This window comes from Pelophylax lessonae, assembly GCF_965119305.1.
Source record: "Pelophylax lessonae genome assembly, chromosome: 1".
Lineage (NCBI taxonomy): Eukaryota > Metazoa > Chordata > Amphibia > Anura > Ranidae > Pelophylax > Pelophylax lessonae.
Genome location: NC_138768.1, coordinates 859,936,700 through 859,953,343, shown reverse-complemented (window position 1 = coordinate 859,953,343; position 16,644 = coordinate 859,936,700). Strand labels below are relative to the sequence as shown.

At 46.1% G+C, this 16,644-nt stretch overlaps 1 protein-coding gene across 1 annotated transcript; it reads left to right on the top strand.

Moving 5' to 3' along the window:
- Positions 1-5,738: 5,738 nt before the first annotated feature.
- AP5S1 (adaptor related protein complex 5 subunit sigma 1) lies at positions 5,739-7,946 on the top strand. Its single transcript, XM_082243502.1, has 3 exons — positions 5,739-5,925; positions 7,250-7,683; positions 7,877-7,946. Exons 1-2 carry the CDS (start codon positions 5,744-5,746, stop codon positions 7,674-7,676), a joined length of 609 nt encoding a protein of 202 aa, XP_082099628.1. The 5' UTR covers positions 5,739-5,743; the 3' UTR covers positions 7,677-7,683; positions 7,877-7,946.
- The last annotated feature ends 8,698 nt before the right edge of the window (positions 7,947-16,644 follow it).

The window sequence follows — 16,644 nt, the reverse complement described above, 5'->3', positions numbered from 1 at the left end:
GAAGAATAGTGAGACCTGCCAACTACAGTGATGAAAGTGTTAAGGCCAGCTGCGATAGTGGTGGTGGTCTGACTCTCTAACACTTTTATCAACTTCATGGGAGATCTTTATGATTTCCCCATGGTCTCCCTATGCGTTACAGTACAGCGCACCTCTCCATCTGGGACTCCTTCCCTCTGCCACACACTGTGGAAAAACGAAGGGGGAAGGCTGCTATAATATAATTAACATCCTTTGCACCACAGACGGGAGGTATCATCATGAATGTCAGAGTGAGAGCAATCATTCCAGGGCCATAGGTTTTGGTTAACTCGAAATTGATGACCATTTCAATGGCTTTTTTCCTTAAAAATCTGCATTTGATAAATAGTTGTGCAAATACCATGCAACATAAAAGAATTGCATCTATCACCATTTTTTCTCCTGGGTCTCTGCTTTCAGAAACAATATACCTTTTTGGGGCTTACAGTATTTTCTAGCTTAGTTTGGATATTTGGAGGAAGCTGAGAGCATTAGAAGGGACATACTGTATCTGAGTTAGGAGTGGTATTGAACCCGCAAAGCCAATATTTATTATATAGCTTACTAGTTCTTAGATATGGTGGCTGGAATGACATTCATGACAATACCTCAAAGGAGGTGCAAAGGATGTTAATTATATTATTATTATTATTTTTATACAGGTTTTCATAGCGCCAACAGTTTTTGCAGCTCTTTACAACGTGAGGGCATACATTTTTATATGGGGTGTTTATGGGGGTGCTTTGCAATGAAAAAAAAAAAAAAAAAATATATATATATATATATATATATATATATATATATATATATTTTTTTTTTTTTTTTATTTATTTATTTATTATTCTTAATTCTTTTTTTCACTTTCTTTTTGTAAGATTTCTTTCTTCTATTTTCATCTGGTGATCTGGCCAGTAAGTCTGTTGTTTCTCAACAGAACAAGCTCTCCTACAGATGTAGCAGTTACAGAGATGAGACAAATTTACCACTGACAGGGGTGCTTACAATCATCAGCTTTTATTTCTTTATGTAAAACCTGCAAAAAAACTGTTTGCTGTAAATGCTTTTAAGGTTATAAAGCGCTGCGTAAACTGTTGGCGCTATATAAATCCTATATAATAATAATAATAAAGTGTGAGCTGGAGTTTGGCTTCCATTTGTTAGATATACTAGCAGACTTAGATGCACTAACACTCCCCTCCTCCACAGATTTACAATGCAGTTGTCCAAATATGCCCCCTGTGCTCCTTCATCCAGCGTGGTGTCTGTATAATACAGGAGGTGTGTTATTGGCCAGATCACCAGGTGAAAACAGATGGGGAAGATGCCTAAAAAAAAAGAAAACCAATGCAACCGTCACATCTGATGATTGGTAATCTGCAATATAATACACTTTTGGCCCATGTTTATTGTCCCATAAAAGAAGGCATTACGGCTGCTTGGTTTCCACTGCTGGTTATCCAGCAATGTTACCATGAATCCAAAGCAATTAAAATTCTTATTTTTGTACATTTTGTAACTTTTTATATTCTGATCCCACACAACTTCACTATATCACCATATTATTTGTTATAATCTGCTGTATTAGTGGAAAAGGATAATAACATCCTTCTAACAACATTCTGAACCATCTTCTGCAGCAGTGACATGCTCAAAATAATTCCCATCCATCACTCCCTGCCGGTATAAAGGCTGACCACAAGGTGGCGCTAACGCATTACAAATCAATATCGCTGGGCGTGCACTTCTTATAAATCACCAGTAGGTGGAGCGCTGGACATACAAATAATTCGTTCGTGGTTACTTGTAGTCCCTGCCGTCCTCCGCTAGATGTCAGCTTTCCTGTGGCGGTGGAAGGAGTGAGTGCGAAGCACGGAAGTAGTGCAGAGCGGTGGGAGGTCACGTGACTGGTGAGTGGATACATTGTATCAGAGGAGAGCATAGAGAGGGGGAAGTCATGTGACCGCTGAGTGGATACATTGTATGTATTATATATTATATCGGGGGAGGATCAGGCTGTATATTGGGCTGGAAGAGAAGAGGAGGTCAGATTTTCATATCAGAATAATGACAAATGTTAACAATGGAACAGATGAGCTCCATGGTGTAGGATAGTGGGGCACCGGGGTTGTGGGATAGCGGGGCGCCTGGGTTGTGGGATAGCGGGGCGCCTGGGTTGTGGGATAGCGGGGAGCCTGGGTTGTGGGATAGCGGGGAGCCTGGGTTGTGGGATAGCGGGGTGCCTGGGTTGTGGGATAGCGGGGCGCCTAGGTTGTGGGATCGCGTGGCGCCTGGGTTGTGGGATAGCGGGGCGCCGGGGTTGTGGGATAGTGGGTGCCTGGGTTGTAAGGTAGCGGGGCGCCTGGGTTGTAGGGTAGCGGGGCGCCTGGGTTGTAGGATAGCGGGGCGCCTGGGTTGTAGGATAGCGGGGCTCCGGGGTTGTGGGATAGCGGGGCGCTGGGGTTGTGGGATCGCGGGGCGCCTGGGTTGCGGGATAGCGGGACGCCTGGGTTGTAGGATAGCGGGGCGTCAGGGTTGTGGGATCGCGGGGCGCCTAGGTTGTAGGATAGTGGGGCGCCTGGGTTGTGGGATCGCGTGGCGTCTGGGTTGTAGGATAGCGGGGCGCCGGGGTTGTGGGATAGCGGGGCGCCTGGGTTGTAAGGTAGCGGGGCGCCTGGGTTGTAGGGTAGCGGGGCGCCTGGGTTGTAGGATAGTGGGGCGCCGGGGTTGTGGGATCGCGGGGCGCCTGGGTTGAAGGATAGTGGGGCGCCTGGGTAGTGGGATCGCGTGGCGTCTGGGTTGTGGGATAGCGGGGCGCTGGGGTTGTGGGATAGCGGGGCGCCTGGGTTGTGGGATAGCGGGGCGCCGGGGTTGTGGGATAGCGGGGCGCCGGGGTTGTGGGATAGCGGGGCGCCTGGGTTGTTTGATCGCGTGGTGCCGGGGTTGTGGGATCGTGGGGCGCCGGGTTTGTGGGATAGCGGGGCACCTGGGTTGTTTGATCGCGTGGTGTCGGGGGTTGTAGGATCACGGGGCGCTCGGATTGCATGATCATAATCTGGTGGTGAGATCTGTACATTGGTGGCCATACACATAACAAAGTGATCAAACCATTCTTCTGCTGGCCATACATTATACCATCTGACTGCACAATCACTGTACAATCTCTATTGGTTTTACCAGAACTATGCAAAATGAGAATATACCAAAACCATTTATTTATTGACAAATCTAGCAGATCCTGGCACTACATAGATGATGGAGGCTGCTAAATACACTGCTAAGAAAAATTTAAAGGAACACTTTTTAATCAGAGTGTAGCATCAAGTCAATTAAACTCCTGGGATATTGATCTGGTCAGTAAAGTAGCAGAGGGGGTTATTAATTAGTTTCAGCTGCTTTGGTGACAATGAAAATAACAGGTGCACTAGATGGGCAACAATGAGATAACCTCCAAAACAGGAATGGTTTTACAGGTGGAGGCCACTGACATTTTTCCCTACTCCTCTTTTCTGACTGTTTTTCACTAGTTTTGCATTTGGCTAGGGTCAGTGTCATTACTGGTAGGATGAGGGGATACCTGGACCCTATAGAGCAGGGGTCTTCAAACTATGGCCCTCAGGAACTACAATTCCCATCATGCCTAGTCATGTCTGTGAATGTCAGAGTTTTACAATGCCTCATGGGATGTGTAGTTCCACAACAGCTGGAGGGCCGTAGTTTGAGGATCCCTGCTATAGAGGTTGCACAGGCAGTCCAACTCCTCCAGGATGGAACATCAATAAGTGCCATTGCCAGAAGGTTTGCTGTGTCTCCCAGCACAGTCTCAGGAGCATGGAGGAGATTCCAGGAGACCGGTAGTTAATCTAGGAGAGCTGGACAGGGCCATAGAAGGTCCTTAACCCATCAGTAGGACCGGTATCTGCTCCTTTGTGCACAGAGGACCAGGATGAGCACTGCCAGAGCCCTACAAAATGACCTCCAGCAGTCCACTGGTGTGAATGTCTCTGACCAAACAATCAGAAATAGACTTCATGAGGGTGGCCTGAGGGCCCAACGTCCTCTAGTGGGCCCTGTGCTCACTGCCCAGCACCATGGAGCTTGATTGACATTTGCCATTGAACACCAGAATTGGCAGGTCCGCCACTGGCGCCCTGTGCTTTTCACAGATGAGAGCAGGGTCACCCTGAGCAAATGTGACAGACATGAAAGGGTCTGGAGAAGCCGTGGAGAACGTTATGCTGCCTGTAACATTGTTCAGCATGACTGGTTTGGTGGGGGGTCAGTGATGGTCTGGGGGAGGTATATCCATGGAGGAACGCACAGACCTCTACAGGCTAGACAATGGCACCCTGACTGCCATTAGGCATTGGGATGAAATATTTGGACCCATTGTCAGACCCTACACTGGTGCAGGGGGTCCTGGGTTCCTCCTGGTGCATGACAATGCCCGGCCTCATGTGGTGAGAGTATGCAACCAGTTCCTGGAGCATAAAGGAATTACTACCATTGAATGGCCCCCAGACGTGCCTGACCTAAACCCAATAGAACACCTCTGCAACATTTTGGGCCATCCGACCCCACCAGGTTGCACCTCAGGAGCTCAGTGATGCCCTGGTCCAGATCTGGGAGAAAATACTCCAGGACACCATCTGTCGTCTCATTAGGAGCATGCCCCAACGTTGTCAGGCATCCATACAAACTACTGAGGACCATTATGAGTTGCTGCAATGAAATTTCGGCAAAATGGACGAGCCTGCTGCATCATTTTTTCACGTTGATTTTCAGGGTGTCTTTGAATTCAGCCCTCTGTGGGGTGATAATTTTCATTTCCATCAAACGATGTGGCATCCTTTCCTTCCTAACACATTACCCATTCCATACCAGTATAGATCCTAACACATTACCCAGCCCATACCAGTATAGATCCTAACACATTACCCAGTCCATACCAGTATAGATCCTAACACATTACCCAGCCCATACCAGTATAGATCCTAACACATTACCCAGCCCATACCAGTATAGATACTAACACATTACCCAGCCCATACCAGTATAGATACTAACACATTACCCAGCCCATACCAGTATAGATCCTAACACATTACCCAGCCCATACCAGTATAGATATCCAACATGAGATTTTTCTCCCTTGAGATCTGATGTGTGTTCAAAAGTTTTCCTTTAATTTTTTGAGCAGTATATATTGCATGATCAGATTGTAACCTGTATGGTCACCCTTCTAATCTGTCTGTACAATCTCTGCACAATCAAACTTAGATCTACAAAAACCATGTAACACGAGGACCGAGCTAATTACCAATCACATTGTATCCAATCAGTACAGAGTTTTTTTGGTTGATCTAAAGCAGATTGTACAATCAGATTGTAAAGTGTGTGGTGACCTTTCAAAGAATCAGATAATATGATCAGATCTATGAATTATCAAAAAAACAAAAACAAACTCTGCATCATTGATTGGTTTCAAGTAAAACTGACCGATTTAATTGAAATTATTCTGAATGTAAAAATCTGATCGTAGGAAAGCGAACACACTGAATGATTATTTGATCTTTCCGATTAATTGGTAAATCAGCTGAAATACGATTGTATATGAAATTGTCCCGTGTATGGATGCCATATGTCACAGGATTGCTGTTATGTAGAACTTGTATAACGTATCGATATATCTGACCGGTGTCCCCTCTGTTCTCAGGGCGCTGTGATGGTGCACGGCTTTGTCATCCACACGGTGGGGGCCGGTCCCGGGGAGGGCCCTGAGCTGTGCCGGGTCCTCTACTCTCACCTGTTCGGCTGTAACCTCCTGGAGGAGAGGCTGAGGGCGGATGAGGTGGCTTTGGAGAAGGACAGAGCCAGGAGGATGGATCAGATCGCCGTGGTGGCCAGGTGAGTTGGCAGTGCCGTCCGATACCAGCACCAGAGGACGTCCATATCTTATCAGAAACCTGCGCTGAGGGAAAAACAGAGCCTGGCTGCTCACCTTATGAAAATGCTGCATGTCTGGCTGACTTTAGAACCCTGATCTGGGACAAACATGCAGCAAGCAAAGTCAAATTCTTGTCTTAACCTCTTCCAGGTCAGCATGGCAGCCAATCAATCAGCATTTTAATAGAGAGGTGAGCAATGGTGGTTTGTAAATTCCTTTAAAGGCTAACTCCACCTTTTGCAGCATGTTCCCATTATGAGGGGCTCTCCCCATCCCTGTGCTGAGTTCCCAGGTCTGTACACCTGCTGTGCCCATTATGAGGGGTTCCCACCATCTCTGTGCTGAGTTCCATGGTCCTTATACCTGCTGTTCTCATTATGAGGGGTTCCCACCATCCCTGTGCTGAGTTCCCAGGTCTGTACTCCTGCTGTGCCCAATATGAGGGGTTCCCACCATCCCTGTGCTGAGTTCCCGCGCCTGTACACCTGCTGTGCCCAATATGAGGGGTTCCACCATCCCTGTACTGGGTCTTGGTGAGGGACCATAGGTGAAGGATGGTCTTGGCAAGGGACCATGGGTGAAGGATGGTGTTGGTGAAGGACCATGGGTGAAGGATGGTGTTGGTGACAGATCATGGGTAAAGGATGGTGTTGGTGAGGGACCATGGGTGAAGGATGGTGTTGGTGATGAACCATGGGTAAAAGATGGTGTTGGTGACAGATCATGGGTGAAGGATGGTGTTGGTGAGGGACCATGAGTGGAGGATGGTCTTTGTGAGGGATCATGGGTGAAGGATGGTGTTGGTGAGGGACCATGGGTGGAGGATGGTGTTGGTGAGGGACCATGGGTGGAGAATGGTCTAGGGGAAGGGCCATGGGTGGAGGATGGTCTTGGGAAAGGGCCATGGGTGGAGGATGGTCTTGGGGAAGGGCCATGGGTGGAGGATGGTCTTGGGGAAGGGCCATGGGTGGAGGATGGTCTTGGGGAAGGGCCATGGGTGGAGGATGGTCTTGGGGAAGGGCCATGGGTGGAGGATGGTCTTGGGGAAGGGCCATGGGTGGAGGATGGTCTTGGGGAAGGGCCATGGGTGGAGGATGGTCTTGGTGAGGGGCCATGGGTGGAGGATGGTCTTGGTGAGGGGCCATGGGTGGAGGATGGTCTTGGTGAGGGGCCATGGGTGGAGGATGGTCTTGGTGAGGGGCCATGGGTGGAGGATGGTCTTGGTGAGGGGCCATGGGCGAAGACAAAATTACGTCTATGATGGAGAAATCTTCTCTCTTGCAGGCAGACAGAGTCGATGTGTCTTCTGAGACGCCAGGTGTCCGGTCGGCCAGCCAGCGACTTTGTCATCCAGTCAGTAGACGAGCCAGTGTCCTACCATGAAGAGGAGGTCGGGATGTATGGTCTGGGAGCAGGGGATCCCTTCCCCCAGGAAATGACCGTCCTCTGGATGGGGGTATTCTCTCTGGGCTTTTCCTTGATCTGTGACTCCTTGGACAATCTGACCTTGGCGGAGAGCACGCTGAGGATGCTGGTGAGGTATTTGGTAGAGTCCCTGAAGCTCCTCACCAACAGCACCAACGTCATCCTCCGGGCAGACAAGATCCATCTGAGTCTGGACAGGTTCATTCCTCAGGGGCACCTACTGTTCCTTAACCACCAGGCCAGCCAGGCGCTGGAGAAGGAGCTCAACAACATTATGACCCTGTAGGGCAGTGGTCCTCAACTTCTGTCCTCAGGGCCCACTAACAGGCCAGATTTTAAGTATTACCTTGGGAAGATGCAGACTAGAATACTGCAATCACTGAGCAGCAAATTATATCACTTGGGATGGATTTCATTTATCTTGCAAACCTGGCCTGTTAGTGGGCCCTGAGGACCAGGGTTGAGGACCACTGCTGTAGGTGATAGATGGACCTACACAGGGATCTGACCAGGGATGGGGTTGGACCATGTGGTGTTGCCGGGAGAATTTCAATGTTCTGTAGACCCATGTCCATCAGAAAACATCCTGGTTCTTCGTGTAGTGCCTGAGCTTACAGGGCGACCAATCCAACACAGACTTCAGATCTCACTGCTAATTCCAATCTGGTTGGATGATATACAGCAACATAAAAAGCACTTATAGAAATTTTTTTTGTTTCATTTTTTTTTTTCAATAAATATAAATGTGAGTGGACTAATCACATTGGTGTGTACACACACGGTGGTTCTTGCTTTACACAAACCAGTTCTTGGCTCATGCCAGCCTTCCTATTGGTACTTGGAAGTAATGGGAATTTTTGCTAAACCGAGTAATGGCGAAGTGTAGAAAGGTTGACTATAAGCTGCCAAAGAAAGGGTCACTATACACGTTACAATTTGACCATACAACCAACTTTAGGTTTACCAAACCTAAGAAATATCAGCATCTACCTACCCTATCCAATCAACTTCTATCCAATCACACGTGCCTTTACAAAACATAGTAATTGGTAGATCTAGAGGAGATGATACAATAAAAAATATTATTTTTTTTGGTGGAGGATGCGGGTAATGATCCTGCTACAATTAGATTCTAATGTGTGTGCAGTGAGCTTTATGCTGACCATACACTGTGCAATCTCCTTTAGGTCTACCAACAACTATGTAATGTAAAGGCCCTGCCTCATAGGGCGGTCATGCGTGCCCAGAAACCCCACTCCCCCATGAAGGTTCCAGCTGTATAGGGAGGTGGTGAGGGCAGGCCTGGCCCCAGACATTGTGCTGCCTGGGTCCAAGAATGAAATGCTGCCCCCCTCCCCCATCCAAAAAAATACATGCATATCCAGCATAAAGCAAAGAGACATCCCCATAAAGTAAAGAGACAGCCCAATCCAGCAAAGAGAAATACCCATATATTCAGCAAGAGACATCTCCATAAAGCAAAGAGATATCCCCATTCAGTAAAGAGACAGCCCAATCCAGCAAAGAGACATACCCACATATTCAGCAAAAAGACATGCCCCCTCCAGAAAAGAGACATGCCCAGAGAAAAGGAGGGAGTCTTGGGTCATTGGGCAGTGTGCCCCTGTTGCTGCCCCTCTTAAAGTGCTGCCTGGGTCCCATGGACCCACTGGGACCCATGGTAGGGCCGGCCCTGGGTGAGGGGGGGTGGACAGGTAGGTATACATGCCTTCAGGAGTGGGCTGTGTGCAGACATTGTCCCCTTTCCCGAGACTGGGTCTCTTTACCCACTTCTGGATCGGGCCTATTTCTGACACTTGTTTACAAGTTAAAAATCAGTTTTTTGTTTTTTTTTTTTGCTAGAAAATTACTTAGAACCCCCAAACATTATATATATATATATATATATATATATATATAATTTAGCAGAGACCCTAGAGAATAAAATGGAGATCATTGCAATTTTTTTTTATCACACCGTATTTGCACAGTGGTCTTACAAACGCAATTTTTTTTTGGAAAAAAATACACTTTTTTTAATTAAAAAAAAATAAGAAAACAGTAAAGTTAGCCCAATTTTTTTCTTTAATGTGAAAGATAATGTTACGCCGAGTAAATAGATACCCAACACATCATGCTCCAAAATTGCGCACGCTCATGGAATGGCGTCAAACGTTGGTATTTAAAAATCTCCATAGGTGACACTTTAAAAATTTCTACAGGTTACCAGTTTAGAGTTACAGAGGAGGTCTAGGGCTGGAATTATTGCTCTAACGATTGCGGCGATACCTCACATGTGTGGTTTGAACACTGTTTACATACTGTTGGCGTGACTTGCGTATGCTTTCGCTTCTGCGCGCAAGCTAACGCGGTGCTTTAATTAAATTTTTTCCCTATTTATTTTATCTTTTATTTTTACACTGTCCTTTTAAAAAAATAACATTTTTGATCACTTTTATTTCCTTTACAAGGAATGTAAACATCATTTGTAATAGAAATAAGCATGACAGGTCCTCTTTATTGTGAGATCTGGGGTCAAAAAGACCTCACATCTCACATCTACACTAAAAAGCAAAAAAAAAATGATGGAAAAAAAATGGGCCCTTTAGGGCCGTTGGGAGGAAGTGACGTATGACATTGCTCCGGTCCTCCAAGGCCATAGAGTGGGGGCCATCTTGCCCTCACTCAACTTCCTGCCTAAGAGGAGAGAGGGAGCACCTCTCCCGCCGCCCGTAAAGGTGATCCCGTGGCAAATCCACTGCTGGGACCACCCTTATGTTAAAGCGGACCGCCCACCATTTAAAAAAATACTGGGGTTATGGCAGCTATCTGCAGCCATAACCCTGGTATTTAACGTCAAAGTACCGACGTATATATACAGTGGGCGGGCCGGAAGTGATTAAGTGAACTCGCTGATTAACCCTTCATGGAAAAGCATATATTCACTACAGCCAAAACATTTTTGTTTTTTTTCTTCGTTTTTGATAGAGTGGAGAGGGATTAGAACCCCTGTCAGTTTTTTTATTGCTGTCTGTGTCCCCGTTGGTGAGCCCCCCCCCCCCGTCCCCCCTTTCTCTATTAGTCCTGTTTATCATTATCATTGAAAGTAAAAGAAAATCCCAAATTTTGGGTTGTCCCCAGAAAAGTAAAAGACGCTGCAGCGGTGGCCCCCTGAACCACACTGTGGTCAGCAGGTGGGGAGGCCGGAAGTGGGCCGTCCTTCTGTAGATGGAATCCCAGATACAGAATGGGTCCGGCTGGACAGCTTAAGCCGCGCCCCCCGTATAGGGAAAAAGATCAAACAGGGATGATGGATCCAAAGCCTGGCCGTTCATTACAAAGCTGTCACCAGGACGACGCGTTTCAGGTGTGGCCCATCATCTGGTCATGTGGTGTGGACAGCCAGTAAGAATATATATAGAAAATTGTTAAGGGAATAAGGCAGGGGTCTCCAAACTATGGCCCTCCAGTTGTTCAGAAACTACAATTCCCATCATGCCGTGTCATGTCTGTGAATGTCAGAGTTCTACAATGCCTCATGGGACGTGTAGTTCTGCAACAGCTGGAGGGCCGTAGTTTGGAGATCCCTGGAATAAGGGTTCTCTTAAAGGTAAATCACTTCCTTTCATCCATGTTAGAGTTAAAATTAAAATAAAAATGACTCTGGGAAAAGCTTAAAAAATACATTACTCAATTAAAAAAGGGGGGGCTCTGAGGGGAGTGGAAAAAAAAATAACCTTCCAATGGGGACATTAGTTCAGATGATCTGGGGATTTTCCTTGACCACTTCTGGATCGGAAGGTTTCCCCACACCCCCTTAATGACAAGGTAATTTCTGCAATTCGACACTGCGTTACTTTAACTGACAATCGCACGTCATGTGATGCTGCACCCCCCAAAAAAAAATGGATGTCCTTTTTTTCCCCACAAACGTTTTTTAGATTTTGCGGTATAAACAAAAAATGTTGAAAAAAACAAAACTTTTTTCTTTCTGCTAAAAAATATTGCCAATAAATTTTTTTTTAAAAAAAAAATCAAATTTTTTTATCAGTTTAGGCCAATTTGTTTTCTGCTACATATTTTTGCTACAAAAAAAAAAAAAAAAAACCCCAAAAAGTGTATATTAATTGGTTTGCGCAAAAGTTATAGTGTTTACAAACTATGGGATATATTTTTGGACTTTTTATTAATTTTTTGTTGTTTTCATTAGTAATGGTGGCGATCAGCAATTTTTAGCGGCATTGCGGCGGACAAATCTGACACTTTTTGGGGACCAGTGACACCAATACAGTGATCAGTGCTAAATAATATGCACTGTTACTGTATAAATGACACTGGCAGGGAAGGGGTTAATACTGGGGGTGATCAAGGGGTTAAGTGTGCTCCTAAAATTGTGCTTACTAACTGTGGGGGAGGGGTCTGTGACAGCCACACAGAGATCTGCTTTTCAGCTTAGCTCAGACACACGATCTCTGTGTGCCTGTGTGACAGGAGAGCCGTCTGCTTTGTTTACATAGGCAAGCGGCTCTTCTGTCAGTTTCTCCAAAGATTGCAGGAGGCTGGCTGCGATTGTGCCCACTCCTCCCGCGGTCTGGCTCCTGCTGTGTCTAATCAGCGCAAGCGAGACCACATGCACATAATCGCGTACAGTATCTCACAAAAGTGAGTACACCCCTCATATTTTTGTAAATATTTTATTCTATCTTTTCATGTGACAACACTGAAGAAATGACACTTTGCTACAATGTAAAGTAGTGAGTGTACAGCTTGTATAACAGTGTAAATTGGCTGTCCCCTCAAAATAACTCAACACACAGCCATTAATGTCTAAACCGCTGGCAACAAAAGTGAGTACACCCCTAAGTGATAATGTCCAAATTGGGCCCAATCAGCCATTTTCCCTCCCCGGTGTCATGTGACTCGTTAGTGTTACAAGGTCTCAGAATGGGGAGCAGGTGTGTTAAATTTGGTGTTATCACTCTCACTCTCTCATACTGGTCACTGGAAGTTCAACGTGGCACCTCATGGCAAAGAACTCTCTGAGGATCTGAAAAAAAGAATTGTTGCTCTACATAAAGATGGCCTAGGCTATAAGAAGATTGCCAAGACCCTGAAACTGAGCTGCAGCACGGTGGCCAATACCATACAGTGGTTTAACAGGACAAGTTCCACTCAGAACAGGCCTCACCATGGTCAGCCAAAGAAGTTGAGTGCACGTGCTCAGCGTCATATCCAGAGGTTGTCTTTGGGAAATAGACGTATGAGTGCTGCCAGCATTGCTGCAGAGGTTGAAGGGGTGGGGGGGTCAGCCTGTCAGTGCTCAGACCATACACCGCACACTGCATCAAATTGGTCTGCATGGCTGTCATCCCAGAAGGAAGCCTCTTCTAAAGATGATGCACAAGAGAGCCCGCAAACAGTTTGCTGAAGACAAGCAGACTAAGGACATGGATTACTGGAACCATGTGCTGTGGTCTGATGAAACCAAGATAAACTTATTTGGTTCAGATGGTGTCAAGCGTGTGTGGCGGCAACCAGGTGAGGAGTACAAAGACAAGTGTGTCTTGCCTACAGTCAAGCATGGTGGTGGGAGTGTCATGGTCTGGGGCTGCATGAGTGCTGCCGGCACTGGGGAGCTACAGTTCATTGAGGGAACCATGAATGCCAACATGTACTGTGACATACTGAAGCAGAGCATGATCCCCTCCCTTCAGAGACTGGGCTGCAGGGCAGTATTCCAACATGATAATGACCCCAAACACCTCCAAGATGACCACTGCCTTGCTAAAGAAGCTGAGGGTAAAGGTGATGGACTGGCCAAGCATGTTTCCAGACCTAAACCCATCTGTGGGGGATCCTCAAACGGAAGGTGGAGGAGTGAAAGGTCTCTAACATCCCCCAGCTCTGTGATGTCATCATGGAGGAGTGGAAGAGGACTCCAGTGACAACCTGTGAAGCTCTGGTGAACTCCATGCCCAAGAGGGTTAAGGCAGTGCTGGAAAATAATGGTGGCCACACAAAATATTGACACTTTGGACCCAATTTGGACATTTTCACTTAGGGGTGTACTCACTTTTGTTGCCAGCGGTTTAGACATTAATGGCTGTGTGTTGAGTTATTTTGAGTGGACAGTAAATTTACACTGTTATACAAGCTGTACACTCACTACTTTACATTGTAGCAAAGTGTCATTTCTTTTATATAATAAAATATTTACAAAAATGTGAGGGGTGTACTTACTTTTGTGAGATAATGTAGATCTACATGATTATGCGCAGTAAATCTGCGTAGGGCGGTCAGCAAGTGGTTAAACACAAAAAATGGGAGGAACTCCACTTTAAGCGGGTAACTCTGGATGATGGGTGCAGCTGCAGGCATCATTGAGATATTTTCTTTCTCTGCCGGGGATTCCCTGCACCGTAAAACAATCATAGTGGCTGTTCAGCGTTTGATTGTTTTTACAGGCGGCAGGAGGGGACATCGCCCGTGTGATCGGCAAACCGGAGAATGGATCATCTGGTGGCGGCCGTTTAACAAAGAGCTGTCACAACCAAGAATGTAAATGTATTTTATTGGGATTTTATGTGATAGAGCGACACAAAGTGGCACATAATTGGGAAGTGGAAGGAAAATGATAAATGGTTTTCAAAATGCTTTACAAATAAATATGTGAAAAGTGTGGGGTGCATTTGTATTCACCCCCGGAGTCAATACTTTGTAGAACCGCCTTTCCCTCCAATTACAGCAATTACAAGTCTTTTTGGGGATGTCTCTACCAGCTTTGCACATCTAGAGAGGGACATTTCTGCCCATTCTTTGCAAAATATCTCAAGCTCTGTCAGATTGGATGGAGAGCGTCTGTGAACAGCAATTTTCAAGTCTTGCCACAGATTCTCAATTGGATTTAGGTCTGGACTGTGACTGGGTCATTCTAACACATGAATATGGTTTGCTGTAAACCATTCTATTGTAGCTCTGGCTGTATGTTTCGGGTCGTGGTCCTGCTGGAAGGTGAACCTCCGCCCCAGTCTCAAGTCTTTTGCAGACTCTAACAGGTTTTCTTCTAAGATTGCCCTGTATTTGGCTCCATCCATCTTCCCATCAACTCTGTCCCTGCTGAAGAAAAACATCCCCACAACAAGATGCTGCCGCCACCATGTTTCACAGTGGGGATGGTGTGTTCAGGGTGATGTAGTGTTAGTTTTCCACCACACATAGCGTTTTGCTTTTAGGCCAATAAGTTAAATTTTGGTCTCATCTGAGCAGAGCACCTTCTTCCACATGTTTGCTGTGTCCCCCACATGGCTTCTCACCAACTGCAAAAAGGACTTTCCTATGACTTTCTTTCAACAATGGCTTTCTTCTTCTCACTCTTCCATAAAGGGCAGATTTGTGGAGCACAACTAATAGTTGTCCTGTGGACAGATTCTCCCACCTGAGCTGTGGATCTCTGCAGCTCCTCCAGAGTTCCCATGGGCCTCTTAGCTGCTTCTCTGATAAATGTTCTCCTTGCCCGGCCGGTCAGTTTAGTTGGACGGCCATGTCTTTGTAGGTTGCAGTTGTGCCATTCTCTTTCCATTTTCCCATGATGGATTGAACAGCGCTCCATGAGATGTTCAAAGCTTGAAATATTTTTATTTATAACCTAACCCTGCTTTATACTTCTCCACAACTTTTTCCCTGACCTGTCTAGTGTGTTCCTTGGCCTTCATGATGCTGTTTATTCACCAAGATTCTTTAACCACTTAAGCCCCGGAAGATTTTACCCCCATTCCGACCAGGGGGTATTTTGTGATTCGGCACTGCGTTACTTTAACGGACAATTGCGCGGTCGTGCGACGCTGTACCTAAACAAATTTGGCGTCCTTTTTTTCCCACAAACAGAGCTTTCTTTTGGTGGTATTTGATCACCTGTGCGATTTTTTTATCAAGCGCTATAAACAAAAAAAGAGCGTAAATTTTGCAAAAATAATATTTTTCACATTTTTTTATATGAAATTCCCCCCAAAAAAAATGTAAAAATCAAAATTTTTTAACATTTTCGGCCAGTTTGTTTTATCCTACCTATGTTTGGTAAAAAAAAAAATCGCAAAAAGCGTATTTTGATTGGTTTGCGCAAAAGTTATCGCGTTTACTAACAAAGGGAAAGATTTTTGTCATTTTTGTTGTTTTTTTTTTAACGCGTAATGGCGGCGATCTGCAATTTTTTTTGCGGTACTGCGACATTGGGGCGGACAGATCGGACCCATGACTGACATTTTTGGGGTTACCAGTGACATTACTGCAGTAATCAGTGCTATATATATGCACTGTTACTGTAAAAATACACTGGTAGTGAAGGGGTTAACTTTATTTGGGAGGGAGGGGCTGTGTGTATCCCTAGGGGCGTGCTTTCTACTGTGATTGGCTGTGGCTTGAGCTGTAAGGACACTGATCAACGGATCTACATAGTAGATCCGTGTGATCAGTGTTTCTACACAGGGGAGAATGACAGGCAGCTTGTTTACACAAGCCGCCTGACTTTCTCCCTCTCCCCCGCCGATCGCCGAGTGACCGGCGGACATCGGGTCCGCTGGTCACACACGCGCGGGGGGGGGGGGGTTCTGTGACCACGTGGGAGCGTGCGCTTGCTCCCTAGACCCTCACAAGCTAGTGACGTAGCCCTACGTCACTTTGCCTGTGAGGGGCTGACTGCCGACGTAGATCGGCGTTAGGCAGTCAGCAAGTGGTTAACAGACCTCTGAGGGCTTCACAGAGAATTTATACTGAGATTAAATGACACACAGGTGGACTCTATTTACTAATTAGGTGACTTCTGAAGGCAATTGGTTCCACTAGATTTTATTTAGGGGTATCAGAGTAAAAGGGGGGGGGGGATACAAACGCATGCCACACATTTCACAGATTTATTTGTAAAACATTTTGAAAAAACATTTGTCATTTTACTTCCCCTTCACAAGATCAGGGATTTCCTGATGATGGCTCTATAGGTGAAATGCAGGTTGCTGCCTGAATGCCGTGGATAACCATTGAGGTCATTTTCCACGTGGCCCAGGAATCCGGAGCTAGCAGTGAGAGAGCGGGTCCAAATCCTTCCACGTCTTGACTGCCGAGGCATAGTGCAGGGTGATTGAGCTGGTCCTGGTCCTGGTCCTGGTCGGGGTACTTTCAAACATAAGCACAACTACTGCAGAGTTTTTTTTAACTTCTTCATGCCTGCGCTATACCCGAAAGACGGTTACAGCGTGGACCTA